Source organism: Larus michahellis, chromosome 6 (assembly GCF_964199755.1).
Source record: "Larus michahellis chromosome 6, bLarMic1.1, whole genome shotgun sequence".
NCBI lineage: Eukaryota > Metazoa > Chordata > Aves > Charadriiformes > Laridae > Larus > Larus michahellis.
The window spans coordinates 31,049,298-31,076,646 of NC_133901.1; the positions used below are offsets into that span (position 1 = coordinate 31,049,298).

The following is a 27,349-nucleotide window of genomic DNA, read 5'->3' on the forward strand; positions in this document are numbered from 1 at the left end:
TTCCCAGTGGTGGCCACTGACAGGACCAGAGGCCACAGGCACACAGTGACACACAGGAGGGTCCCTCTGGACATCAGGAAACACTTTGTCACTGTGAGGGGGACCGAGCACAGGCACAGGTTGCCCAGGGAGGTGGTGGAGTCTGCATCCTTGGAGATATTCAAAACCCACCTGGATATGGTCCTGGGCAACCAGCTCTGGGTGGCCCTGCTTGAGCAGGGGTTGGAGATGACGACCTCCAGAGGTCCCTGCCAACCTCAATGAGTCTGTGATTCTGCCACTCTTTGGACTGCCTCATCTCTTCAGTTGGGGTGTCTTCTCTATGTCTATGCCCTCCACGATCTGTCATCATCCTTCCATTGCTCAGTTTTGAACAGCAGGCCCCAGCCGCTCGCCACAGGAGCGCTGTCCTCGGCTGCCATTTTGCGTCGCGCACGCGGCTCACGCCGCCCGGCACGTGCCGACACGCTCCCGCCTTTTTGCTCCGTGTCCACTCCCCCCACCCCCCCGCGGGCCTGGGCCGCCGCCCGCACGGCGGGGCGGTCCCCAGCCCCGGTCACCCGCGGAGGCGGCGGGGGATGGTCGGAGGGGGGGTGAGGCCCTCCCGGTGCCGCCCCAGGCCCGGCCCCGCGCCCCGCCCAGGGCCGGCGGAGAGAGGGGGGTGGGGGGGACGTGCCACCGCCACGGCAGGGCATGGCGGAGCGCCCGCCCCGCCGCCACGCGGGGATTCCTCGGGGCGGGGCCGCCGCCGCCGGCCGGCCGACGTACGGCGCGTGGCCCCGCCCCTATATAAGGGGCGGCCCCGGGCGTAGCGCTGGGAGCGCGGTCGCTGTCGCAGCTGTAGCCCTTCTGTGGAGCCGGCGCCATGGCAGGTCAGTCAGCGCCGCCACGCCTCCGCCGGGCTGCCCCGCTGCGGGGCGGCTGCCGCTGCGCTGGCCGCTCGGTCGCTTTCGGGCGGGGCGGGCGGCGGCTCTCGCCAGCGCCCGGGGGAGGCCCGCCGTGGGGGGAGCAGGTTCGGAGGGCGGTCATGGTTCAGCGGGCGGTCATGGTTCAGCCCCGCTTCAGGCCGCTCCACCTCGGTACCCGGCCCGGGGTTCTGTCCCCGAGCGGGGGCGATGCGGCGGGGAGCAGGAGGGTCCCGAGAGGCCGCTGCGGGGCCGCACCGCTGGCAGGGGAAAGCCTGTCCCTCTCCCGAAGCGCTAACGGGAGAGCCCGGCCTCCGGGCGCGTCGGTGCTCCGCAAGGAGTGGGTCCCCGCCACCGCCTGGCCGCTCTCCATCCGGGTTTGCCTCCCTGGAGTTGTCAGCGGGGCCGACCTCACTTGTAGGTCCGTGAGGCTGCCGAGCCCGGTGCTCTGCCCCACGGTGCGCACCTGGATCAGGTGTGCCGGTCTGGCTAGGGATCCTGCATCTAAACCGTGGGGTGTCCCGGTCCTCCCGAGGAGTAGGGAGCAGCTGTGAGCCCGGGTTGTGCCTGTGAAATGCTGCTGGGGAAAAGCTCTGAAACACCTGGGGCAGGCACTGCTGTCCCCCACATGCTGCCACATGGAAGGTCGCTCCTAGCTCGGGCTTCCAGCGTGCTCTGAGGCGTGTGAGGGCCAGCGCAGGGCTTTTGTGTGCAGATAGTGTAGCCTGTGAACAGGGCAGCCAAAGATGCCTCCAAAGCAGCTTGGTTTTGTCTGGATAAATCAGTTGTGATGCTGTGTGACTGTCTCACGTTCTCTGTGTTTTTGCAGCCATGCTATTACTAATAGTTCAGTGTGTTTCAGGCATAATGGTGACTGCTGTGTGACCATCACCTACTGTGGAGGAAGTGTTTACAGAGGATGGGAAGGGAGTCCCACACAGCTGGAGCATTTGTGGTTTAGGTGGAATGGACTAGACTCCTGCAGATGTAACTTCCATGTTAAGCAACAACTGGTAGTATGGACTCATACAGATCGTCCCACTGTTCTCAGCACTGGTGAGGCTGCACCTTGAGAACTGTATTCAGTTTTGGGCCCCTCACTACAAGAAAGACATTGAGGTGCTGGAGCATATCCAGAGAAGGGCAACAAAGCTGGTGAGGGGTTTGGAGCACAAGTCTTATGAGGAGCAACTGAGGGAACTGGGGTAGTCTAGCCTGGAGAAAAGGTGGCTGAGGGGAGACCTTATCGGTCTCTACACCTACCTGAAAGGAGGGTGTAGCAAAGTGGAGGTCAGTCTCCTCCCAAGTAACAGGTGATAGGACGTGTCTTCAAGTTGTGCCAGGGGAGGTCTAGATTGGAGATTAGGAAAAACTTTTACACTGAATGGGTCATTAAGCATTGGAACAGGCTGCCCAAGGAAGTGGTTGAGTCACCATCCCTGGAGGTATTTAAAAGATGTGGTGCTGAGGGACGTGGTTTAGTGGTGTTTTTGGAAGTGCTAGGTTAATGGTTGGACTTGATGATCTTAAAGGTCCCTTCCAACCTAGATGATTCTATGATTCTGTAACATGTTTGAATGTACTTTGGAGAAGATATGGAATAGAATGGAATTTATTCAAAACTTAGGAAAGCTGCACCAACTTGGATGCTCTACAAGTTGCCAGTATCCTCCTCTCAAGCAGTCATGAAGTTTCCTACTGCAGTTGGATATAATAGCGGGCTTCTTAGCCTTTACTCCATCATTAAATTGACTTTTATTTCTCCAAGAACTTTGTGTGTGAATACTCAGTTTCAGTTAGATGAGGAGACATGATAGAAGTATACCTGCTAACAGTTCAATGAAAAAGACTAGTCTTTCAGTTGCAAGGTCACTTTAAGAATTAGTCTTATACTGCTGGGGGGAAAAAAAAACCCAACAAAAACAAAACAACCAACATTGGGATGAATGCTGGGCACAATACCACTTTGTCTACTCTGGATTTCTAGTGAGCTGTCTGTCAGCATAGTGTGGCAGACTTCTATTTATTGAGTAGTTGAGGAGTAACATGCAAATTAAGTCATGAAAAATGCTGCCCTATTAGGATGGTCACACCACTTGAAATGCTATGCACTTGCCATTTGTAAAGCTTCAAAGAAACACAAATTGTTTTGTAGATTTGCTGAATTATATGAACTATTACAAATTGGTAGCTAAAATGAATTGGAAAAAATCTTTATTCCTGGCATTGCAGAAGCTTTTTGAACTTTGTAATTGATGGCTGTAATCTAAATCCCTTGGGACTAGTTGGTTTTGCTGCTAAGCAAAATAGAAGGTTTTGTAGCTGCTCTGTAGAGCTTGCAAACCAGGTTTGCAGAGCTTATAGACAGCTATGGTACATGACTTTCTGTTGTCAACTGTTAAAATAGTATTAAAAAGATATTGATGATGACTGTCTCACAGGCTGAGAAGCTGTACCAAATAACAGTCTCTCTGAAAGTAGAGTAGTCGGTATTTTAATCTTGCTGCTAGACTTGATAGTAAGCCTTTAAGTGCCCAGAACCCTCACTTTCAATCCTTATCTAACCTAGTTAACAACTTCTGTAAAGAAATCGCAGTTGGTAAAAAAAAATTTGAATGTGAACATCGACTCTTAAAATTCTTAGGGAGAAAGCATTTTGTTGATGGTGTCAAAAATAGTTTGGTAGAAAAGAGCACACTTTATAAAGCGCTGTAGCTTGGAAAGGAGTACTACATGGTGATAGTTAACAGTGAACTGAAGAAGCTTAGAAGTTACTTGTTTGCTTTTGTCAGTCCCACCCTGGCAGTTTAAAACAACATGACAATTGAAAGAATGCAAAGCCTGTATTACATGGCCTCAATAAGCAGTATATGGCAAAGTGATCCGTTTTAACCTATTTTTAAGAGAAGCCGGAGCAGAAGATTATACTTCATAGCAACAATCCAACTTTATATCTTTTTTGCTTGATGAACAAATACTGTTGCTGCAAGTCTTAAATTGCTAATCATATTACTGGTTACTTCCCACTTAAATCTTGCATTCTTGTGATAGAGCTGCAGCCATGGATTGCAGAACAACTCATCTGCAAAATCCTGAGCTAGCGAAACTTAATACTGTTGTCCGAAATCTAATTCAATGCTTACTTTTGTTTGAAAATGAAATGTAAGTTTTACACAGCCCTAACTTCAGGGTTGAGAACTGAACCTAGAGTAACTTTTACAAAGTTCTACTGTTAATAACTTTAGACTGAATGCAAGCTCACTGACTCCAATACTTTGAGCTTAAAACCAGTATAATAGTGGCCTAAATGGAGATTTTTTGGATTGTCTCTAACATTTGGCATAACTCTTATAACCTGTGGGCAAACTGGAATTGGTTTTCTCTTGCAACAATCTTGATTTTGGTTGGTTTTTTACTGCATTTTTCAATGTGTCATGTTACTAATAGCAAGTATAGCTATGCAAGTATAATCTGCTTTTTTCAGCCATGTAGGTAGGCCTAATATGCAGAGTTAAAGGGCACATCTTAGAGGTCTCACAGCATGATTACCTAACAATGCTAGGTTTCTAGTAGATCTGTCTCAGAATAAGAGAGTGGATTGTGCTAACTTGACCAAGTTCATTTCTTCCAGACCAGTCTTTTGTGACTCTAGCCACAAATGACTCCTATGTGAAAGGAGCGCTGGTACTTGGTTCATCCTTGCAACAGTACAGAACAACAAGGAAGCTGACTGCACTCATAACTCCTCAGGTCTCAGATCCTATGAGGTAAGGTCACTTATATACCTCAAACTGCTATGGTTCCTGCTGATACGAAGGGTGAAAAACAGAAGTTAAATTCATTAATAGTAACCTTCCAAAACTCTGGAAACTTAACAGCTAAGCTTGCAGAATTCCAGATAGTAGAAGTTGAATTCTGCTAAGTTCTTCAAATGTGAAACTTTTTTTTTCTTTATTCCATAGGACGAGTTAACAAATACTCTGTAGTTGGAGCACTAAACTGTGACTTGATACTTTCATAGTCCTAGTTAGAAAGAACTGTCCAACAATATGATATCATATGTGTGTTCATTAGCACTGTGTGTATGCATGTGGAGGTGGGAATAGGGGATTGGTGTTTATTTTGCACAAGCATTCTAGACTGAGATAATGTAACATAAGTTCTCTTGAAATCTAGCAGATGCTTCAAATTTTATCAGGAGAGAAGAAAATGCATAGAACTAAAGTAGCACCAGGTACATCAAATCAGCAGCAGATCAACAAAAGCATCTAAGGAGGTCCCCATGGTACATGGTCCCCCATGGTACAACAAATGAAATTAATGGGCTGCTTCCTACAGCCTCTCTAGAATAGTCTCAGTGTGGAGTGGACTGGGTGTTCTTTCCACATGTAAGAGGAGTGTAAAAAACCAATTAACTTAATAGCTACATGAACTACAGATGATAGGTCAAGATTCTCTACATGGGGAAGCTCTTCTGAAAATACCTCTCCATTTATAGAGATGGTAGAGAAATGGCTCAATAATAAATGGAGCGACTCTCTCTGGAGTCTCTTGGCAGCTAAATGGCATTATCAATATAAAGATGTTACATATGGAACATCCATTCTAACCTATTAGGTGAGTGTGCTCTTTTAAGATGAGTCATAAATGTGCTTATATGTAGTGCAAGCCAGCTAGTACTATGCCCTTAGGCCAGCAATACCTTACCTACCTTGTGGTGTAACTGGAACTTGCACTTCTTGCTGTATCTGCTAACAAGGTATATCTTAAGTTCAAAAGCCACTCTCCACAGCAAACTGTCAGTATAAAGACAGCCTTGTAAGGCAGAGTTCTAAAACTCATTTACAAGCTCTGTGGCTCAAATGATAATTGCTGAGCATTCAAGATACACTGCAGAACAGTGAGACTAAACAGATGCTTCATATTTCATGCAGTATGAACTCATTAACCTCTCGGACTAATGGTAATGCTTTACCATCTAATGCAAAAATCGGATACCTGCCACAGAATCTCACTATACTGTCTGAAAGTTCAGGTGTCACCCTTAAGTGAAGATGGTACTGGGTCAAAACACTGTTGTACCCACAGCCATGATTAAATGAGTCTTTAAAACTTTATGGGATAAAGAAAGTTTTAACTGGGTCTAGTCAGATGTCCCTAACAGTCACAAATCCAGAACAGTGTTGTCATTAACTATTGCACAAACTTCTGTTCCAGCTGCTTAGGATTCAGCTACTGTCCTGCTCAAGCTCCTCTAAGCAGGCAATTAAGAAATGGGAAGCTGTTGAAGTACTGTTAACTTGCTAAAAATCAGAGTCTGTCTGAAAAAAAGTTGAGTGGAAAGTTTGTACTACATAGCCATGACCTACTGGACTTGGTAGCAAGCCCTGTTTGTGGAATAAAAAACCCAAAACATCTTTGTTCCCTAAAATGTGCCTGCTACAACCTAGAAACCTTGAGGCACGCAGGTGTACCTGTGCATTCTAACACATGCAGTCAGGTCTTACTGATGACTTAAGAAATACTGCCAGGTTCCCTGTTATTCCACTTCTCTTTATGGAATCTGTCATGTGGTCCGGTGCTGGAATAACAATAGAGCTAAATCTTGGCAATTAACTCTTTCCCCAGGAGAGTGCTGGAAAAAGTTTTTGATGAAGTCATATTGGTAAATGTCTTGGATAGTGGGGATTCAGCACACTTGGCGTTAATGAAAAGACCTGAGCTGGGTGTCACATTAACAAAGCTTCACTGCTGGGAACTGACACAGTTTTCAAAATGCGTTTTCATGGATGCAGACACAATGGTAAGTGGTTGTGTCTCATGGTACCTCATAATGACCTGGTATGGGGGTTGCTGGATTTTTTTCTGTGGGTTGTTTTTGATTTTGTTGTTCAGGGCTGGTTTTATTGGGTGGGGGGGTTGTGTGGTTTTTTTTTTAAAGGAGGGATAATAGAGGCCTTCTCGCTATTTGGACTAGTAACTCTAAAAATGTATGTGCCTTTTTCATATAAATTAGTTGTAACATAGTCTGTGGGGACCACCTCCATAAAATTTTGTCTTCCATAAGACAAGAGCATCAGTATGAGAACTTTCATGTCTTAAGGGGATGTCAAAATCCATTAAAATGTGATACCCCAATTCCTAGCCTAAAAAGCAGAAAACTTTTATCCCTTTTAAAACTAGGTTTTGTCAAATATTGATGAGCTTTTTGAGAGAGAAGAGCTTTCTGCAGCACCAGATCCAGGTTGGCCTGACTGTTTTAATTCTGGAGTTTTTGTTTACCGACCTTCCATTGAAACATACAATCAGCTGTTACAGTTTGCCACAGAGAACGGCAGCTTTGATGGTATGTATTAATTTGTATTTCAATATAAGTTAGACCAAAATGGTAGTAGTGGTTGGGATGGCTCAGTAACTACGTATGTGCCATGGGGACTCCGTATGGTAGAATTCTGAACTCAATGTATTAATGACACAAAAATTATTTCCCTCTCACAATAGAGGCTATTATTACAATTTGTAGTAAAATTACTTCTTTCAGACTTCATGAAATAAAACCCTAAGAGTTTGGCCTCCAAACTAGTAGCTGTAAGCATTAGCAATGTGGAATCACGTAACAAGAAATCTCAAGCAAGCACAATGCAGGCATTAGTAAATGAAACTGCAGCACTATGCTTCATGCATTCCTGACATTCATTGCTTGAATATTCTATGCTAACTCAAGTTGCTGTGGAAAAAATAGTACTGATGAACTTGAATGCTGCTTCAGAGAAACAAACACTTGAAGATGCAACTATCTCTTCACATGCTGTGTGATAGCTTCGTGTCATTATGGGGTGGTGACCATCTCTTTCCCAATATCGAGTGCATGTAGCCTTGGCTGCTTCCCACTATAGGTCACTTGGGATCAGCCACTGTGCCAGACTTAAGCTTGAGAAGCCAAGTCCTGCTGTCCTGTAAGACTCCTAAATCTATTACCATTGCAGTAAATGCACACACTGCTTGAAGACTGCTATAGCTAAAGGCTTCTGAATGACTGTAGCTGTCTCCTGTCACTAAATTTCATTATATAACTACTGTGGAACAAAACAAAGTCTAACTGAAAAAGCTACAGATAACTACATAAATAAGATCATAAAATGGAGCTCTTAATAGAAGGTAATTAGCGAGCCTGTTGACTTACCTTTCAGTAGTTTGTAAAAAAGTAAATTTTCTAGATGTCAATTCTAGTCTGCAGAATAATCCCTGTTACTGTGTGGACTCCTATGTGTGGCCTCTTAAAGAACAGTAGTTGCTGTTGGATGCTTAATGAATAAACTCTAGTGAAAAGGAGTACTGCAATCTAATGAAGGGTCTGTCTGTACCTTGCTTCTGGCAAGGCAGCAGTTGGTAGCTCTGGGAGAGCTCTCAAATGTTGGGTGTAAACTGATCACCAGCTACAGCAAAAGCTGTAGTATGGTACTGAACTGTTGCTTTTTTTTTTTTTTAAAAAAAACAACAAAACTAACACATCCCAAACAAACCCACATCTTTGTGCAAACTGACGACTGAGTAGCTCCAGGAATATCTGAGACTTGGTGATTGTCTCCTCTGAGCTTTGTGCTTGACTGCTAGCAGACCCATCTTCTAGGTCTAGGGCCCCTGTCCTTTAAAAGAATAGAACTGTGTCCACAATATACTTTCTGACTTGAAAGCTAAAGCCACACAATGGTGAAACTTCCTCAATGTCCTAAACATGAAGCAATTGTTGCAGCTCTTAACAGCAAAAACAGTGAATTAATGGTTCAGGTACTAAATTTCTAGAACTGTAATTTGTACTTCAGCTTTAAAATTTATTCAGTTTTTATTAAACGGTAGCACTGATCTGAGTAATGAGACCATGGAGACTTATTCTGTCTGCTGAGTTCATGAACTCAGTTGGGAGAAAGGGGATTTAAACTTTAAATTGATCTAGATAGTAATAAAAGTTCTTAGGAAACTATAAGAGAAATGTCTGTGAAGGGTCACTGCCCTTAGTGGGACACTGGCATGCAAACTCAACAAGCTACCAAGCTATGTATAATTGAAGTCAAGCTCTAAGCACCCCAGCTGCAGTAGTAGTAACTAGGAAACGCAAGGCTTCCTGGGATATCTCATGTTTATAACAGCAGACAGATGCCTCCTGTATAATGGTGTTGTCCAGAAATGGTAGAGTGATAGCTACTTATGTAGACAACTACTTTGTCTGTTTGAACTTTACCTTTCTATATAATGAGGAATATATCATGCATAATTCTAGATGCCATCTAAAAGTGGTGGTGGGGGGGAAGTTTGGGTTTAAAATAAATCTGGTAGTACTGATACCTTAAAAACACTGCTACTGCTTCAACAATTTTCTGGCTCTTTAGCCTGGAATTTTAAATGATTGCTTTTACATATAAAGATATAATGCAGCAAGATTGTATCTGTAGATATGTTGCTAATGTAACTACTACCTGATTCTTTCACCTTATGTCTAAGGTCAAGTTTATACAACAAGACTACTATTGAACTCAGAACTAGGACAGCTAAATGCCACTTTCAGTGGCTGCTTTGGCACAAATGCATGCCATCTGGAAAAAAGCCAAGTATGTAAAACAATCTGAGTGGGAGACAGTCCTATAGAATAAGTTAAATACATTGTTGCTGCCCCTTCAGTTATGAGCTATCCGTTCTGAGAGGGCTTCCCAGACTTCTGTCTCATTTAGATCATTTTACTGTTAACATACACATTCTTAACATGTCATTAAGTTAGAAGTTATAATGAAACTTTGAGTAAAGACCAGGGGACTGGCCTGATTTCTTTGACTCTTATTCTCTTGTACAACTTCTTCAAAAGTGCTTTCCTCCCTTTATGGGTTGAGACGCAAGTCAGAGGCTTGAAGTTACCGGACTGAATCTCTAGGCAATTTCTCCCTCTGCAATCTGCATGCTTGCTGACAGCTGTAACAGGATACTTAAAATTTATGTTTGCCAGTATCCTGTCCGTACATCTAAGTTTATGCCCAGTGTCTAGATACTTCAGTTGCAAAAAGCAAATTCTGCTCAAACATCAGTGAGGGTGTAAACGTTAGTTCTGCCCTAAATCTAACTGCAGGTCAATTAAAAAAAACTGAGTCAGAGACTGAGTGCTTTAGAAGAATAAAGATTAAAATAAAACACTGCCTCTTTTCTAACTATGCATTTACCCTCTCTTAGCAATGCTAGTTGTGAATACAGTTATAGGTGGAGGGAAGACAGCAAATGAAAGTTGAGGGATTACCTTCAATCTCCTTCATAAGAGGAACTGTTAGCACTTAAAGACCAAGTATATTCACTGCAATAAAGAATGAATGGATATAAATAAGTAACTTCTCAGTAGCTTTGTATAAACTAGTCTGCTGTGGGCCGGATGCTGGTTTGTTTAGCTACTCTACTACTGACATACCAAACCACTTCAGACGCATCTGACCTCATTACAACCTCTGCTTGCAAACTAAGAGGTGACCCCTCCCAACAGAGTAGTTGTTACCTTCACTTAAGGGTTAGTCAGCAGCTTTTTAGTAAAGAACTAGGAATGCCTATTGCCTGTTAAGGAATTTGCTGAAGTTTTACTAGAGTAGTCACCAAGACTCAATGTGCTTTCCTGATCTGATCACAGGTAGATACATCCAGGGCTGTAGCTCTAACAGACCACTGATACTGCAACTCTGGCATTGATGTTGATCATGCATCTGTAAGCATAAGTAATAAAACAAATTTTTGGTACTTGATCTTCTGAGCTACAACTTTCCTGAAGTTGAACAGTACTCAATTGTCAAGTCCTGGGTTTTGATGCCTTATCAGCTTGAACTTAAGCTGTAAAAGAAATTGACTTTGTGAGCAGCTATATTCTGCTATGTTGTAGAAAAGTAATCCCACACATACTTTTTCCTTCTCTGCCTTTTTTGGATTTTCAAAGGCTGCAAGGTTTACAGGGTCGTTCACAAATGGAACTCTAGTGCTCTGTGCCAAACTCCTACCAGACATGACAACTGCATTACCAACACTTAATTAGCATAGTGATTGAAAAAGATCGTAAAACAGCTATTTGATGCTTGTAGCCTATTAATGCTTTCTCTTTCAGGTGCAGATCAGGGGTTATTAAACACCTTTTTCAGCAGCTGGGCAACAACAGACATGAGCAAGCATCTACCATTTATTTATAATTTGAGCAGCACTTCTGTATATTCCTACCTTCCAGCATTTAAAGCGTAAGTTCAACATTCTAAGACAACTTTCAGAGCTTATATAAACTAATTTATTGTAATAGAATAAACAGGCTGTGATGTGAACTTACACAGTTTTTTCTAAAGGGAAACTATTTTCACTAAAAGAAGGTATAATTTTCTTTTTCAAAAAAAAGTTTAATAAATTAATACTAGTTAAATGAATCATCTCATGATTCATGCAGACAGAAAGGTGTATCTGTAGCTTAAACAACTCATCCCTGGTGGTAACACTGAAGTTGATTTAGAGTAAGCATATTTGACAGGTAACTTGGAAAAGGAAGAACCACTACTCCAGTATGGGATACTGTCCGTTACATCTCTAACCAAAGGTAGTAGCTCTTGAATCAGCTTGAGCTGAATTTCAGCATGCCACTGGTGATGGTGTTTCCTACCTATATAACGTGCCCTTTCCTCACGCAAATTACTTAGGGTATTTAACAACCAGTAGTTACAGTTCATCTAATCAATCTATACCATTCAAATAAACATGGTGAACAAAGACTTGTGTAAAGCTATAATTCTCTCCCAACAGTCTTTCTAGATCTCAGACAGTTCCTTAAGTAATAGCAAGATGGAACAAAGACCACAGCCAACCATCATATCCTTGCAAGCTTCCTGTGTAAGGAAAACAACTGTATCCTCCCTAGCTAGCAGTATTAGATTTGGCATGTGAGTAAACAGTATCAGTGACAGGGTCAGTCAAAGTGTTACAATAAACACAGGAGGAAGCAGGGGAAGCTGAAATGTTACACAGAAACTCTTATTCATTAAGAGCTTCAAAAGGGGGGAGGGAAAGTACCAATTGCATAAAAACAATCTGATCTCCGAATGACATCAGGTTACTAGTGTCTAAAACAGCAGCTAGCATAAGCAGGACTGTTGCTGGCTCAAGATCAAACTATGTCTTGTGATCGGAATACCATCTGAAATCCTGTCATGCTAAAAGCGGAACACTTATTTAAAGAAATATATGCAAGCCTAAGAATGACTAAGTAGTTGGACAGCACTTGATAAGCTAACATCGATTGTAAAGTGTGTCCTCTTTCCATGGCTGACTGGTTGTTAAATTTACAAATGACGTTGTTGCCACAAAAGACTAAGTGGATCTGTGGGCTCCTGACAAAAATTCCATTTAACTGATTGAATCAATTGCCTAACTGAAATCAGCAGATGTTCAAGAGCAGAATGCTGGAAGTCCAGCCCTTTTTAAGTAGAATGCCCTGCTCGACAGGTGGAACAACTTCCCCTGGTTAGATCAGCAGCTACATGCCTGATAATCAGCAGTTGGAATAAAGTGAAATTTAAACCTACTGACATCAATAGCTAAGTTTTTTGCAGCTTTGTACAGCGAGACTAGATTTCACAGCAGTCCCAGTAATCCTTTTTCCAAAGGAAAATGCCAATTCATGACAAATGCTCTCTAACTTCAAAACATTGATGAAGGACTTTTCTGGGAGATGGGGAAAGACAGATTAGTTGCTGAGGCCAGTGTGGACATGAAGCTTCCGAACAGTTGAGCTTAAATGTCAAAAGAAAGTATTGCAGATCTAGAAAGTATCTAGAAAGCAGACACTGAAAACATCGTAGAAGCCTGTCATCTGTCAACCATTGTACAGGTCTTAACTGGACAGACTACTAAGAATACGCTTCTCCATTTGCAGAAAGTGTAACATAACACTTAGGCATTCTCTAGCTTAAATAGCCTTGATTTTTAAACAAGGACAAGTTTCCTCAGAACAGCAGCAGCCTGAGATGAAGAAAGCTCAGGCTGTTAAGTGGTGCTGTGACAGCCACGGTAGTCCCCTTATGTTAAATCTTGACATATGGAGTTGAAAGTTAAAGCCCAGGAACTGACCTCTAGAAGACAGAATTTTTTTTTCTTGCAATTAGTGCAAATACTAGACCTTGTTTCACACATGCATAGGTTTTCATTCTGCAATAAGATCAGTTGTGTTCAAAACACTGAATGTAAACATTTAAATACAGTCACGGATCTTGTAATAGTACAAAAAACCCCATCCAAATGCATATTGCCTTGTTTCAAATATTCTAAAGTTTTTGAAACACACCTGCATAGTCTCCATATGTAAAACTCCTTAAACATTGTAGTCCTGGTCAAAATGACCAAGGTGTGCTTAACAATGTTAGACAAACTAGTTTGGCATTATTGTTCATTTTAATCATATTATGTTGATAAGAAATCCTAATATGTGATGAACTAGGTGAGACAGTTGCTGTTACTAGAGAGCCTGGTATTGCTTTTTTACAAATCTGAATCAAGCTGAACTCTAGTTCTGGAACCATAGAAGAATGAATGAATGCTGTTTCTTTTAGCGTTCTTTTTACTTCAAAAGGGGTGTATCTCATCTATGCTCTTAATGCAAAAGAACATACTGGTAACATTTGAGGCAAAGCTAAAAGTCCATATCGAAAATGAAGTTAAAATAGTTTTAAAAAGAAACAAGTGAAAAACCACCACCAGAAAACGCACCCATGGCTAAACTAAGGTTATTTAGAAAATAAGTGGTGGTTGTCTAGCAAGACCCTGCTGCACCAAGATCAGAAGGCCTCTGAAATGCCTAAGTTATACAAAGCTATTATTTTGCAGGGAGGCAGCCTTTCCACAGCAGGGCCTTCCAATGATCCTTTTCTATAGGGCTATAAGCTGAAAGGGTAACTGTAACGCTGACCCTTCTCTACGTAATGCTTGTAATGCCTAACTATCTGGATCTCTGACTTTGGAGTAGAATCTTTTTCACTTTTAAAACCAGTTCCGATTGCAACGGCTGCTTGAGACTGCTCTCTCCTGAGCTATGGACACCACTCTACCTAAAGACTTGAGTTGGCTGTAAGTACTTAAATAGCCCAGACCATTAGGTTTTGGCTGTATTCTGACTAGTGTAATGTAGAATTCCATTTGCATTTTTTCTGTTGTATAGCGATGCTTTCAGTCCCAGTAGGTATTGGCAGTTTGATCATTTAGTGTTTAGCCTTCTAAATATATTCATATTCCTGTTTTTTGGACACCTACAGAAATTGCAGGTTAAAAAAATAAAAATTATGACTGCCAGTCAAAACTCTTGTTTTCTAGACACCTCCACAAACTGTGGGTTCTAACGTTTTCTGTCCAACAGGTTTGGCGCAAATACTAAAGTGGTGCATTTTCTGGGAAGCATAAAACCATGGAATTACACATATGACTCCAAAACAAAAAGCATAAAAGGCAACATGGATGACCCTAAAATAGTTCACCCAGAATTCCTCAACATGTGGTGGGACATCTACACAGCTGATGTTTTACCACTACTAGAACAGCATGGAATTGTTAAAGAAAGTATTACAGGTGTAAGCATGGTATGTCCTTTAATATTTTTGTAGGAACTACCTAAGTATGGATGACAGGTTCTTTACCATTCCACTGATTTCTCTTCCCTCTATCCATCTCAAAGCATGGGTGTGGTTTAGTTTGTGGGACGCAGGGGTTCTTGGTTTTGTTCTTTTTAAGCTTGGAATAAATACTACTACAGCAGATAAGCATGCTATAGTGGTCTTGAATGTAGCTGTCTGCTTGCCTAGAACAGTCTGTCTAAGCAGCTAATGGTGCACCAGAAGTTATACTGTAGCAACTTCTTTAATATATATACAGAGAAGGGTCCTAACTCTTAACTGTGTTGCAGCTAGTAAGGTTCTCAAGCAGAAGAACCCCAGTTCAGCATGCAATATGTACATGTAGATCTTGCATGGTGAAACAAATCTAGGTAAGCCTGGGATAACTAGAGAATGAACGCTTATGTAGACTGGCAGTGATGCATCCCAATACTTACCAAAGCCAAAGTAACGCTTCTAACTCTACTTCTCGCTCACAGAGTTTAGTGGCTTGCATCTGACTGGAGACTTCATAGTCTTAGCTTAGTACATAGGCCAGTTTAAGTTCTCAACCTTTCTAAGACCAAAGTTACTGATCTTTTAAGATGTGCTTTCTCTTGTTAATCTTACATCTTTCTAACAAACTATTTGCAGCTATCGGGCTTGGCCTATACTCTGGCTTTCTCTTGTGGCTTCTGTAGAGAGGTATGAAGAACTTAAACTTTTCTTCTTTTTTTTTTTTTCTTTTCTCCCTGTCCCTGCTAACTTCTGTAACTCTGCTTTGTTATTTTGCTAGGAAAGCTGCACAATCCCTGCCCATTGGCAATGCTTGCTGCTGCGCATGAGAACATCTACTTCATTGTCCCATTCTATACCTTGTTGCTCGCTTTAGCTGTGCAAAATATTTCTGTATTTTTACTCTGCCTTTCCTTTTAGGCAGAGGTTACAGAGGCAGTGTCCCACATATCACTATCAGCATCATCACCAGTATTACCAACCGTATCTTCAGAAGAACGCAAGGAACGGTGGGAACAGGGCCAAGCTGACTATTTGGGAGTGGATTCCTTTGACAACATCAAGAAGAAACTTGATACCTACCTTCAGTAGAAATGCCTGTCTCAAACAGTGGTGATGCAAGGACTTGTTCCAGAACTAACAGCTAGAAAGGTGTAGATGGTGGTCAGTTACACTTGCTAGTAGCTTGATGAAAAACTTCTTGGCTGAAGGCCTCTGCAGTGCTACAGATGAAGAATGAGCAAAAGCTAGGAAGCAGAATTCCTTGGGCCACCTATAACTGCCCAATTTCCAATTCTCCCTACTAGATAAAACCAGGTATTTTCAGCTTAAATTTTCTTCTGTTGTGATCAATTGGCTCAACATATTCCTTGAAACTGGGTTTGTTACCTCACCTCATTAAGGTGGTTAGCAGTGATTCCTTTGCTTGCTGTTTTAGAAGTAAAATCTTATTCATGGGATTGCTCATACACTAGAGTGGTAGCCATTCTGCTTTACCAAAAATGTATTAATGACACTGGGATACATACAGATGTAACAGTAATAGCACTGCTTTGCTCTTCCAGTCACAATTGCACTGAAGTTTTGACCAGGTTCTTACGCACAGTGCCTACAGCATGGCAGAATGCATTTTTCAGTTCTGTACACTATGGGACTAGTAAACTGAGTTTTATCTGTTACTTGCAATGTTTCACTTGATACAAAAATAAAAAGTTGTCATGCATTTCTGGCTTCCCTAAACTCTTGAGCAATTAAAAAAAAAAGGGAGCTCTGAAGCAGTCCAACTAAAATATTCAACAGATATAACCCTTGAGCTTTGCTAGGGCTACTCCAGCTATCATTAGCAAGTGTCCAGCTTTTAGCTCTGTAATTATTTACAGAGTATACAGTCATTTGCAAGGGAGCTGTTTAGAGCCAATCCCTTTATTAGCTTGCCCTCAGCCTAGGACAGAGCAGCGGAGGAAGCACCTGCTGAGGCTACTCACATAAGCAGCACAGAGGGATTGTTGCAGTGACTAAAGAAACTCATCCCTAACGTAGCCTTGTGTGCTGTGAACTTGTTTTTAAACACAATGATGATGCTGTTAGTTTCACAAAGAAAGACTAAGTAGCTGCTCAAGTAACTAGCTACTGTGATTAGGAAAACTACTCTTTCCATCTGCAGACAGTAAAAGAAAGTGGTTTTTTTTTGCCACAGGCAGGCTACACGTTGTATTCTCAGCAGTAACAATACCACAATAACAAAAGCATGCTGAAGACAGATGGAGATTAGCTGTTCTCCGTACTAAGTTTCCTGTCCTGTAGCCAGAAGTCTAAACAGAACCACATTACTTAGTGTTCTGTCTTTGACAGCTGTACTCTGTACTAGTCCAGAACCACTAAGAAAATATTTTTTCATTATTTCCTGATAAAGGAGGATTTTGGCACCAAGCTAGTGAGGGTGCTAAACTTTTAGCCTAGAGATAAAATAAACAATCAACAAGCTCTCACCCTTTGCTGGTAAAGCAGAAGACATAATCTGGGTATATGAGTTAGTTTGTTTCAACTTGTTTTCACTACTTAATTGCTCTAAAATTCCTTGATCACCATTTAGCAAAAAATCTAAAGATTAGGTCCAAACCAAAGTAGCTGGTAGCCATTTAGAAGTACATAGCAGCTGAACTCCCGGTTGTAACTAACCCTTTCCTGTGTGGGTTTTTCTTTTGCTGTGTTGTGGTTTTTTAACAGGTAAATTTGAAGTTGTGTGAAAGCAGGAGGGATTACTGGTTACAATCTGTAGTGACAAAAGTATACTTTATCCAACAAGTACAAATATTGGAGTTCTGCATGCTCACAAAATACTCTATGGAAAAAGGTAAAATACTCTTTTGAAGACAGCAAAACAGTCTTACTTTTGCTCCCCTTGTCTGTATTCATAGTAGAGAATAGGCACGTTACCTCTTTTTAAGCTTAATTGGAGAGAACTGAAAGTGTAAAAGCATGAGACTATACCAACGTGAAAATCTGGTTTAACACGTAAGTTTTGTTACGTTAATAGAAGAAGATAAGGAGAGATGCTGAATAAGATGACAACCTGCATGTTTTGGGTTAACAAATATAGTTAGTAAAGAAAGAAAACCTATGAAACCATTCTGTCCTAGCCTCTGTGACTCATACTATGATCAAGTGTTTACCCACAGCCTCAGGAAAGCGAAAGGTATGACATCTATACCAAACTCTATACAGCATATTTTCAATAAAATGACCTTTATGTCATTATCTGCCACTATTTCCTCTGTAACTACTGCAGGCAGCACTTGCAGAAAAGTAGAGATCCCTTTTCATCCCTTGTAATATTATCACTTGATACATCAAACAATTTTCTGCTCCAAAATGTAGTTACTCAAAGCAGTAACACTATACTCAGAACATAACTCAAAAGAATCATAGCCCTGCTTAGATTGCGACTCAAGTATTGGAATTCCATTTTAAAAAGCATATAATCTAATCTAAGGTGTTCCTTAGATGGTGACAACTCAGAGCAACTATTAAAAGTTTTAGAAGCATTTTGTTTTCATTTACATCTGTGTTTTATGTAGGGGGTAAAAAAATAACACAGAATGGTAGAGTCTTTGGAATTAAAAATGTTAAGTTTGTAATTACAAACTTTAATTTCTAGAACATGCCACAGAATATACCAAATAGCCAAAGACTATTTACAGATCATGAAAAGCAAAAATAAACCCCAAACAACCAGAACACCATGGTTTTTAACAACCCATGTTAACTGAACAGCTCCATCAAATCAGACAGGACTTTTCTCCTCTCAGCTTTGACCTTTAACTGTTCTCTTGGATACATTAATGGCTTTCTTGGGAGAGACCTTAACTAGCCATACAGCTTAGTACTAACTCCAGTAAGTTTTTATTTGGCTTTGGAACATGGAAACCATCATCTAGTAGAGGAAAAATTATATTAGTAATTGTTTTCATAATCATAACTCAGCCACTCTGCAAAATGTCAGTATGTTTTAACACAAGTAATGATGTAGCTTGACTAGCCCTTGAAGTGTGTCTCTTCCTCATGGAATTTTAACTTGGAAAATGGAAAGAATGACACTCAGCCAAATCTCTCATGCATAATCAGGAATTATTTCTCCAGCTTATCTTAGAATCTAAATGACAAAAACACAAAGGAAGTTTAACTTACATAAAGTCTGTGAGGAGAAAAAAAAAAATCCAAACCAAAACAATTAACACTTCAATCAGGTGTAGCTCTGTTTTCTTATTCTTTTGTCAACTTTCCAGTGACAGCCAGTTAACTGGGGTTCATGCTGTCTTCCATCATTCATGTATTTTTAATTCTTCCTCTAACAGACTGAAAACATACTTTTTACCACAGCTAAGATGTTGGCTCCCCCAAAACTGCATCAGCTTATTAGTTACCTATTTTGAATTCCTTTCTCGCTCCTTCCACTGGCTCACTGTTTCTCCAAATATCAGACATCTTCCCTTTATTTCTCAGTCCTTTTCAATTTACTCTGTTTGCAATTCATCTTATAATCAGCTGGCTGGTATTCTAAGACATAAGAAAAGGTGAAAGGCATCAGAAGCAAATCAGATTCCATTTGTCTGGTGCCAAATGCACTTCCTGAATCTAAACGGGACCTAAACATAGCAATCTCAGCCTCCAATTCTGAGTGTAACAGGGAAGGCAGCCTAGCTTTAAGAAAACACATAACAGAAGACCAGGATCAAATGGAAAGAGAAAGAAGGTACAGACAAGAATATTCAACTAATACTGCACTGAGATTCTTCAGTGCTATTTATTACTTTGCAGTACACAAACACAAGTTGTTTACTAAGTTCTTCCTCTATAAATCAAGACGCATCCAGATCAGCACTCCATTAAGACGTATCTATGGGATTGGAGAAGCACTTAGCAGTGCAAGACAAGTGTTAGAAAGCTGGCAGGTATTAAAATAATTTGTTTTGTTTAATTTATTTTGCAAGGGATAACTGATTCAGTGACAAGTGAGTGGGTCATATTCTACTTTGCACATAGCGCAATCGTATTGTGTGAAAGTATTGGAAAGCACGTTATCAATACGAGCCTATGATGTTATCCAAATCACAAAACTTTTACTGTTACAGAAGTTAGTGGAATCCTGTTAAAGGAAGTAAAATATTAAAAGAAAGTGTTATACAAATTTAAGTACTTAATTTTTACTAGCTCATGGGAAGTCATCAACAGAGGAACTCCCTGCAGCATCTCTGTATTATTCAGAAATAGTAAAAAAATACTTTAAGATTTTGAATTAAATACCATCTTTGAACATTGCATACAAAAGTAAGAATTCCTTATGAAGAGATCACTGAAAAAAAACAATCCAGATGATCTGTTTGGTTATCAGGAACACTGAGACTGAAACATAAAGCTAATTAATTTCTCAAGGGTTTTGTCTCAAGTGCAGCACGTTATTTACTCTCTGTTACCTTTTCACCTCTAAAAAGAGATTCAATTCTTGCAAGTTACGATGCACGAATATGCATTTATTTTTTTTATGGATTTCTAATGTAGTCTTAAGCATTGCCGTAATAAGCAACATTTTGAAGAAATGAACACTGGAAAGATCTCAGGAGTGCAAATCAAGTTTGTGCATTTCTAAATTAACATTTAGGAGCAAATTAGTTTTTATAATTTATTTGAGGCATTTATGTTTTGACCGTAAAGACACCAAAACTAGAAGTTAGCATGAGATGTAAATTGAAGAGCAGTATTAACTAAAATATTAAATATATTATTTACTCAAAATACCACAGTTTCAAGCTATAAATCAATAAGAGCCTTAATTTCATTAATTTTGGTTTGTTTTGCTTCACTTGCTGAAGGCTTTTTGGTAGCAAAGGCTCCTGCTGCAAGTTCCCTCTTCTTGTTCTGAATTTTCAGCATATTTTCTTCCACTGAATCCTTCACAATGAACTGGAAAAAAAACAGCCCAACTGAAATGAAGGTATTCTTTTTTTTTAATTAAAGTTTAGGATGAGAAATGTAGGTACTTTGGAGAAAAAAAAAGCAGAGTTACATCATTTCATTACTACTTTTTAAGTAAAACGCAAGAGGGAACGGTTATAAAGCAGCTGGAGGAAAATGGTTGTCATTTTAATTTTTTCTTGCCTTTTTTTTTTAAACACTTATTGAAAGAATATCTGTCTCTTCTTTGCTACTTATAATAGAAGACAGCCTGTCTTCAATTTCCCAAGTAATATTTTTGTGACTGGATGAGACAGACCAGCTGCTCTTCCGCAGCTAAACAAGCTGCTATGACAAAAGCAAAGGTGTTTTATATACTTTCACAACAAAACTAATAGCCAGGCTAGGCAACAGCAATACTACCCCATCTTAGTCACTCCAAATAGCTCAACAGGGACATCTAATTTCTAAAATGATTTAATGGGAAGTAGGTTACATTTAATAAAATCTTAAAATTGAAAGCCTACATTTCAAAAAAAAAAATAAAAAAATAAAAAATCACAATTTAAGTTTACTGGTGAGACATATGTTGTCACAATTCTTTTAAAAATATAGTAAAGCTTTTTGGAAAATAATGTATTTATTCATAATCAGAAAACTGTTCAAACAGATCATCTCTGAACTCACCTTTGTAATAACAACATCATGCTTCTGACCCAACCTGTGACACCTGTCAAAACACTGGTCTTCCGCAGCAGGATTCCAAGCCTATCAGTAGCAGCAAGGAACAAGTTAATAACCTCCCTTCAAAATACACAGTAAGATGCACATGGAATCACAAAGAAGTTATTGTACCATCAGCTCTTGAACAAATATTGCTTGCTGATTAATTACACACAACCTGACGTCTCACTCTTAAAGCATCCTGCTATAAAGAAAGTTTTGAGAACTTCTAGTTATATATTCATAACAAGCAGGATCAGTTAAATGCTTTAAAAAAAAAACCTAAGTCTGTCAAGAGTCTAGGGGACATCGAAACAATCTTGTTATCATTCTAATTCTGAAATAAACAGTTCATATACTAACTGCCTCAGTACCCTTTTCCTGATAGCAAAGCCTAAACCAGCTGAACACAGGCACTTATTTATCAGTAGACTAAGTCCCCTGACTGCTAAGAAAGAAAATATATACTTCCATTAGTATATGCAATAATCACCAAGTTAGGTAAACAAGAAACTTGCTGAACACAAAGTGGTAGTGTAGCTGTTCCTACTTATGCTTAGGGTATAACACTAAATATACAGATTTGTGAAATGCCAAGTCCGTACTCTGCATTTTTCCAGCATTTTTTTCTACCTAAAGGTACAGTACTAGTAGTTCTCACAGAATGGATATTTAAATCTACCTAAAATGTAATAATGTTCTGTGATAAGCAACTCCCGTGCCATGGGTTCACCTTGCCATGTCACCCACATGATGAAAGTTATCTAGGAACTCTTCTTAATCCCTTTCTATAGAAGGGGGGAAAACACAGCACTAGGCTAGCACAAAAAATTCATTTGAGATTCCAAGAACCTCTGATGCCTAAACACATTTAAGACATGAATCTGCAAAATAAATACCAAACAAGTGCCATCACTGAAACCTGGTGGGAGGAATCCCATGACTGGAGTGCAACTATTGATAGCTACAGGCTGTTCAGAAGGGACAGGCAAGGAAGGAGGGGCGGAGGTGTTGCCCTCTACATCAAGAAATGGATAGAGTGTGAAGAGCTGTCTCTGGAGAATAGCCAAGAGCTATGGACATTGTCTGTTTGGACCTCTCTAAGGCCTTTTACACGGTCCCCCAAAACATCCTTCTCTCTAGATTGGAGACACAGATTTGATGGGTGAAATGTTCAGTGGATGAGGAATTGGCTGGATGGTCACTTCCAGAGGGTAGTGGTCAATGGCTCAATGTCCAGATCGAGATTGGTGACCTTATAGCCCCTTCCAGTACCTAAAACAGGCCTACAAGAAAGCTGGAGAGGGACTTTTTACAAGGGCAGGTAGCAATAGGACAAGGGGTAATGTCTTTAAACTGAAAGAGGGGAGATTTAGATTAGATATAATGAAAAAATTCTTTACTGTGCGGGTGGTGAGACACTGTCCCAGGTTGCCCGGAGAAGCTGTGGAGGGCCCATCCCTGGAGGTGTTCAAGGCCAGGCTGGATGGGGCTTGGAGCAACCTGGTCTGGTGGGAGGTGTCCCTGCCCATGGCAGGGGGGTTGGAACTAGATGGCCTTTAAGGTCCTTTCCAACCTAAACCATTGTATTATTCTATGATGTATCTGTCACTGCAAGATGAACATTTGTGGCAAGCTACGTACAGCAAACAGTTCTAATCCTAATCTGATGTACAAACAAGATTATGTCTTGAGGAAAGATCTAATCCAAACATGGACAAGCATGTTCCATTCTATCTTTGCTGTAGTCGAGGAGGACCAAAGTGTACTACTCTCAATCTTCTTCTCTCATCAGTCCAGCAAACAAAACTGAATTGCAATACCTCTGTGCCTTTCTACAATATCTCATACAAAGGATACTGTATTTTACATGGGAAAATATGGAGAAACTTGAGCCTCGGAAAAACATCTGTATACTCATAATATGCTCACATTAAAGGTTCATATTTCTTCCGAGAGGTGAGAATTCAGCAGATATGACTGCTTTTAAACAAACAAACAAGTAATTAAAAAAAAGGGGGGGGGAGAAAGTAGTCTATGGTTGGAGACATGTTCCTCCCTTGCACTGTGGTCTAACGCATCTCAGAGAAAGAATGCAGATGTCTAAGCTACATTTCTACAACAAATCCACAGAATTTGAGTAGAAAAACTGGTTACTCCACTGGCTCCAGAGGTATGTCTGCTTCTTAAATCCTATTATTGCTGCTAATTCACTTCAAGGAATGCTGATGCATGACTGAATCTCATTCGGCACTGCACATTCAAAAGGGAGATCATAAAGGATCATGTGGCCCCACTGCCCCTTCACCAAATAGAAGTAGTCAACCACTGCCGCTTGGGATGGTTACCATCACGGCATGGTTAGCAGCAGGATGAGGAGAAGTCATTCAATGGTGTATAAAGGATGCAGTTATATTTGGCGCTGGTCTGTGAGGTATAACTACATACTGTAGATTACTCAGTGTTAACAAGGTCTAGCTTATTCTCTTACCATTGCTTGCCCTAGCATGGTGTATGCATTATACCTTATTAATTATATTCACAGAAAATGAAAATTCTCTTGGACTTTCCACAATCTCTTATTCAGAGAATTGTTAAAAAAAAAAAAAGTTGTACTAGATGGTGTTGCAGGTCCCTTCCAACTGAACTATTCAATGCAACACATACCTCTTCACAAGTATTGTTTCTGTATCACAGTTCATGAAAAACCTTTTTCCAAGGCAACTTCTCCATACTCTCACTCTTTGTCTTCATGCTGTTATTATCACTAACCTGATGTCCAAGCTAGTACATTTTCTTTACTATTCATGTTACCAGATGCCCAAGTCCAAAGCTACACTATTATTTTCATTTACTTCAGTTTTGTTTTCAAGTGCACAAACTGCAGAATTTGTCTGTTTCCAACTGCCAAAAAACTAGGACATCAGAGCAGAAAGTAAATAGTGGGGAAGGGAGAAAATGAACAGAAAAACTTCTATGTTGTACAATGACACAAGAAGACATAAACCAATTCTGTTAAGAATATCATTGTGCTATCAATAAATGTAATTTACATTTTTATTCCTTACAAGTAATTTTGCATTCCTGAGTGCTTTAATGAAAGGAAAAAACTTCCTAAATTTAGATACCACCATCTTTCTCAGTCTCCTACAACCACAAAAAGTAACCTCAGACTAATATCTGTCTTATTAATAAATTCACAAAAATAACAGAAAAGACTAAAGCAGAGAAGCACTGCATCATAACTCAGAAAAAAATACACTGGTCCTGAAATTCCACTTTATGGCTTTTGAAGTTATTAAATAAAACAAAACCACATTCAAAAGTATCATAAAGAAAGAGAAAGAAATAGAGAAGGAACAGATATCAAATGCTACACACCACTTTGTTACCAGTACTATTAGCATTCTTTCCATTCACAGTAAATAAATGGACAGCACAAAAATATTGCATTAAAACAAAAACATGCCAGGGAAACCAATGAAGAAAAGCCCCATTTGCCTTTTAACAGATACTCATCAGTGTTGATCATTCCCAGAGGGGCTTTCCTTCTACCTCTTAGGAAAACACCAAAAAGGAGCTTCACCTAGATTAAGCCACATCATTATGAACAACCCATTACTCACAGGATCCATTAAAAACACTCGGGAAGCTGCTGTCAGATTTAATCCAACTCCACCTGCTTTCAGAGACAAAAGCATTACAGTTGGGGATCCTGCTTGGCTGCTTTGGAAACACTGAATTGCTTCTGCTCTTTTCTTCTGTGCCATTGACCCATCCAAACGAGTAAAGGCAAACCCTGATTCTCTGAAGAGAACGTAAAAATGTTCCATTTAACAATCCATTTTCTGTGACAACAGGAAATAAATACATTAAATTCCTGACCTCTACTTTGAAAAGCGTATTTAAAATTCTGCATTTAACAGGTGATACATTAAAAATAAGAATGAGATTCATGGCTTTATTCCACTAAACAAAGCATTTAAGTAATTTGTTTCTCTTCTGAAGTTCTAAAAAACAAAAGGATGCTATATTCTTTGAGAGATCTTTCTAAATACCATAAAGGCATGCATTTATTAAAAATGACAGTAGTTCTACTTACTTCAAGGGATTTTCTATCAGTGACAGGAAAGTTGTGAACTGAGAAACCACCAGACATTTAGCAGTTGGATTATCCCTCCGGAGTTCTATCAAAGCATGCATGAGAGCGTTTATCTGAAATCAAATGGAGACTTATGCAGCTTATTCTCACTTAGTTTGATTCCACTCCTACAGGTGCTTTGATAAAGTTCACATCAATTGAGAAACCACTGTTCAGTAATACCTTTTAAACGAACTAATCTTAAATTCTGTGGGTAGGGTTTCTTTTAGCTTCCAAAGGAAACTAAGGGTTGAGCACGTCTAATGGTCACAAACTGAGGAAAAAGATTCACATACCATTTTCCAGACACACTTCCCACTGTCAGGAGTCAACAATTCCCCTACCTCCAATCCATATGGAAAAAAGCAGCAGAGTACCAGAACTCTGAAAAGTAAGGCTTAAGCAAGGGACAGCCACAAGGCAAGTGCTCTCCTGTAGCTGTACTCAAGAAGCAAGAAAGGCTTCCCCTGGGAATGTTCAGGCAAATAAGCTATGGAAGACCCTTGACTAGGCATGACAGAAAATAAAGAGGCACCAGAAGCACACTTGGGACCAACACGAGAACAAAAAGAGCAAGGAATTGGATCTGAGGCAGAAGAACACTGACAGTTTCTCATTTAAGGTTTAGCTATGATGAGGTAAAGAAGCACTAACTAGAGAATGCAAGTAACTCCATCAGGTAAACAAGAAAAAAAAAAATTAAAAACATCTTAATTTATTCTAGAGCACAATGTCCCAACTAGTTCTTAGGTCTCCACAGAAGGATTTTTAGGGAATAAATTTATAAGCAACTTTTGAAAGAACAATAACTTCATTACAAATTAAAATTTAAAATTTCATGTTTCAGAAAAGCAGTCTCAAAACAAAAAGGTCATAATACAGGCAGGAAGATATAACTTCTAGCAGCAAATGCACAATGAAGGTGGGGCAAAAATAAATGTGGCAGACCTTCAGAAACAGGTCAGCAAAGTAAAATAAAAATATCTCACTAGGTTATCTGACAAGTGTTATATTGAACACATGATGCCCATTCAGTTTTCCCCTCTAGTGCAGAATATATATTCTTTAGACAAGTTTTAAGAAAGAAGGATTTCTTTAAATTTTTAGTTTCCAAAAGTAAATTAAGAGCTGAATAGTTTCAGTGGTTATAGAACTACTCTATCTTCAGAAATAGAAACATAAGGCAAAGCAACAGCTCTTTTACCAATAGTTTTTTTTAATTAATACACATCTATGTACTGTACAGTGACCAGCATCAAATTACAAGTGGTGCTCCTCTTGTCTTGTTTGTTTAGTGATGAGATTTTATTATGCGTTTTCTCCTGTGCTGGCTAGACATGCTTGCAGAGTTTTAAATAGTAATTTAAAGTACGTTATGCATATGTGAAGTGTGTTCAGCATATTTACATAAAAATTCTAGAAAGTGCTCTACAAAACCATAACAAAAGCTGAGTAAAACACAATGGAATGTACCTTTGAACTGGATATCCACTCCTGATCAGACTTTTTTCCATTATTGGTGTCTATTTCCTCTTCAAGGGGACATTCCACCAACTGCTCTACTCGAAGCTCATTCCTACAGAGAGGGCATTTGGCATTTGGCTACGAAAAACCCCAAATAACATTAGAAGAAACATATTAGGTCAAATTATTTATAGTGAGTACTAAAGACTTTACAAAGCATTTGTATTTCATTCAATTTATGAAATTATTACATAGGTGTGTTCACACAAAAAAATCCTCAGAAGTACATTCATTCTTGTAACACACTGCTTTGTCACTTCTGACATAACAATTAAAATACTTTGTGAGAACACAAGGTGACATAAATGCTACATGTTTTAAAAACACTCAGCCTCCCCTGAAAGTGGTTTTCTTTCTGAGCGTATTTATACTTGAAATAAGCAGCTCGAGATTTAAAAGCAAGCAAATACTTGTGCTATGGGGAGAAGACTATTTAAAATACCAGAAAAATAAAC

At 40.0% G+C, this 27,349-nt stretch overlaps 2 protein-coding genes across 9 annotated transcripts in view; one reads left to right on the forward strand and one right to left on the reverse strand.

Moving 5' to 3' along the window:
- The first annotated feature begins 646 nt into the window (after nucleotides 1-646).
- On the forward strand, nucleotides 647-17,809 carry GYG1 (glycogenin 1). 3 transcript variants are annotated; one of them, XM_074593009.1, is made up of 8 exons: nucleotides 652-872; nucleotides 4,537-4,672; nucleotides 6,534-6,708; nucleotides 7,089-7,251; nucleotides 11,029-11,155; nucleotides 14,308-14,527; nucleotides 15,194-15,244; nucleotides 15,476-17,809. In XM_074593009.1, exons 1-8 carry the CDS (start codon nucleotides 866-868, stop codon nucleotides 15,644-15,646), a joined length of 1,050 nt encoding a protein of 349 aa, XP_074449110.1. In that variant the 5' UTR covers nucleotides 652-865; the 3' UTR covers nucleotides 15,647-17,809. The 3 variants fall into 3 exon arrangements, with proteins under 3 accessions (XP_074449111.1, XP_074449110.1, XP_074449112.1); XM_074593011.1 differs by having other exon boundaries at nucleotides 658-872; nucleotides 15,336-17,809; XM_074593010.1 differs by lacking the exon at nucleotides 15,194-15,244 and having other exon boundaries at nucleotides 647-872.
- An 855-nt stretch (nucleotides 17,810-18,664) lies between these two features.
- HLTF (helicase like transcription factor) overlaps nucleotides 18,665-27,349 on the reverse strand; it is a 29,492-nt gene continuing 20,807 nt past the window's right edge. For all 6 annotated transcript variants that reach the window (XM_074593002.1, XM_074593001.1, XM_074593005.1 and 3 more), the window contains exons 20-24: nucleotides 26,844-26,972; nucleotides 25,332-25,444; nucleotides 24,856-25,036; nucleotides 21,194-21,274; nucleotides 18,665-20,515 (exon numbers count right to left, since the gene is read on the reverse strand). In XM_074593002.1, the coding sequence (XP_074449103.1) occupies nucleotides 20,363-20,515; nucleotides 21,194-21,274; nucleotides 24,856-25,036; nucleotides 25,332-25,444; nucleotides 26,844-26,972 (657 nt within the window). In that variant the 3' untranslated portion in view covers nucleotides 18,665-20,362. The remainder of the gene's footprint in view (nucleotides 20,516-21,193; nucleotides 21,275-24,855; nucleotides 25,037-25,331; nucleotides 25,445-26,843; nucleotides 26,973-27,349) is intronic.

What these genes read in the sequence shown, in the direction of transcription:
- GYG1 (XM_074593009.1), top strand. An exon ending in CAGGTCTCAGATCCTATGAG is followed by an intron (nt 4,673 to 6,533) that starts GTAAGGTCACTT and finishes CTCTTTCCCCAG; the next exon opens with GAGAGTGCTGGAAAAAGTTT. An exon ending in AGAGAACGGCAGCTTTGATG is followed by an intron (nt 7,252 to 11,028) that starts GTATGTATTAAT and finishes TTTCTCTTTCAG; the next exon opens with GTGCAGATCAGGGGTTATTA.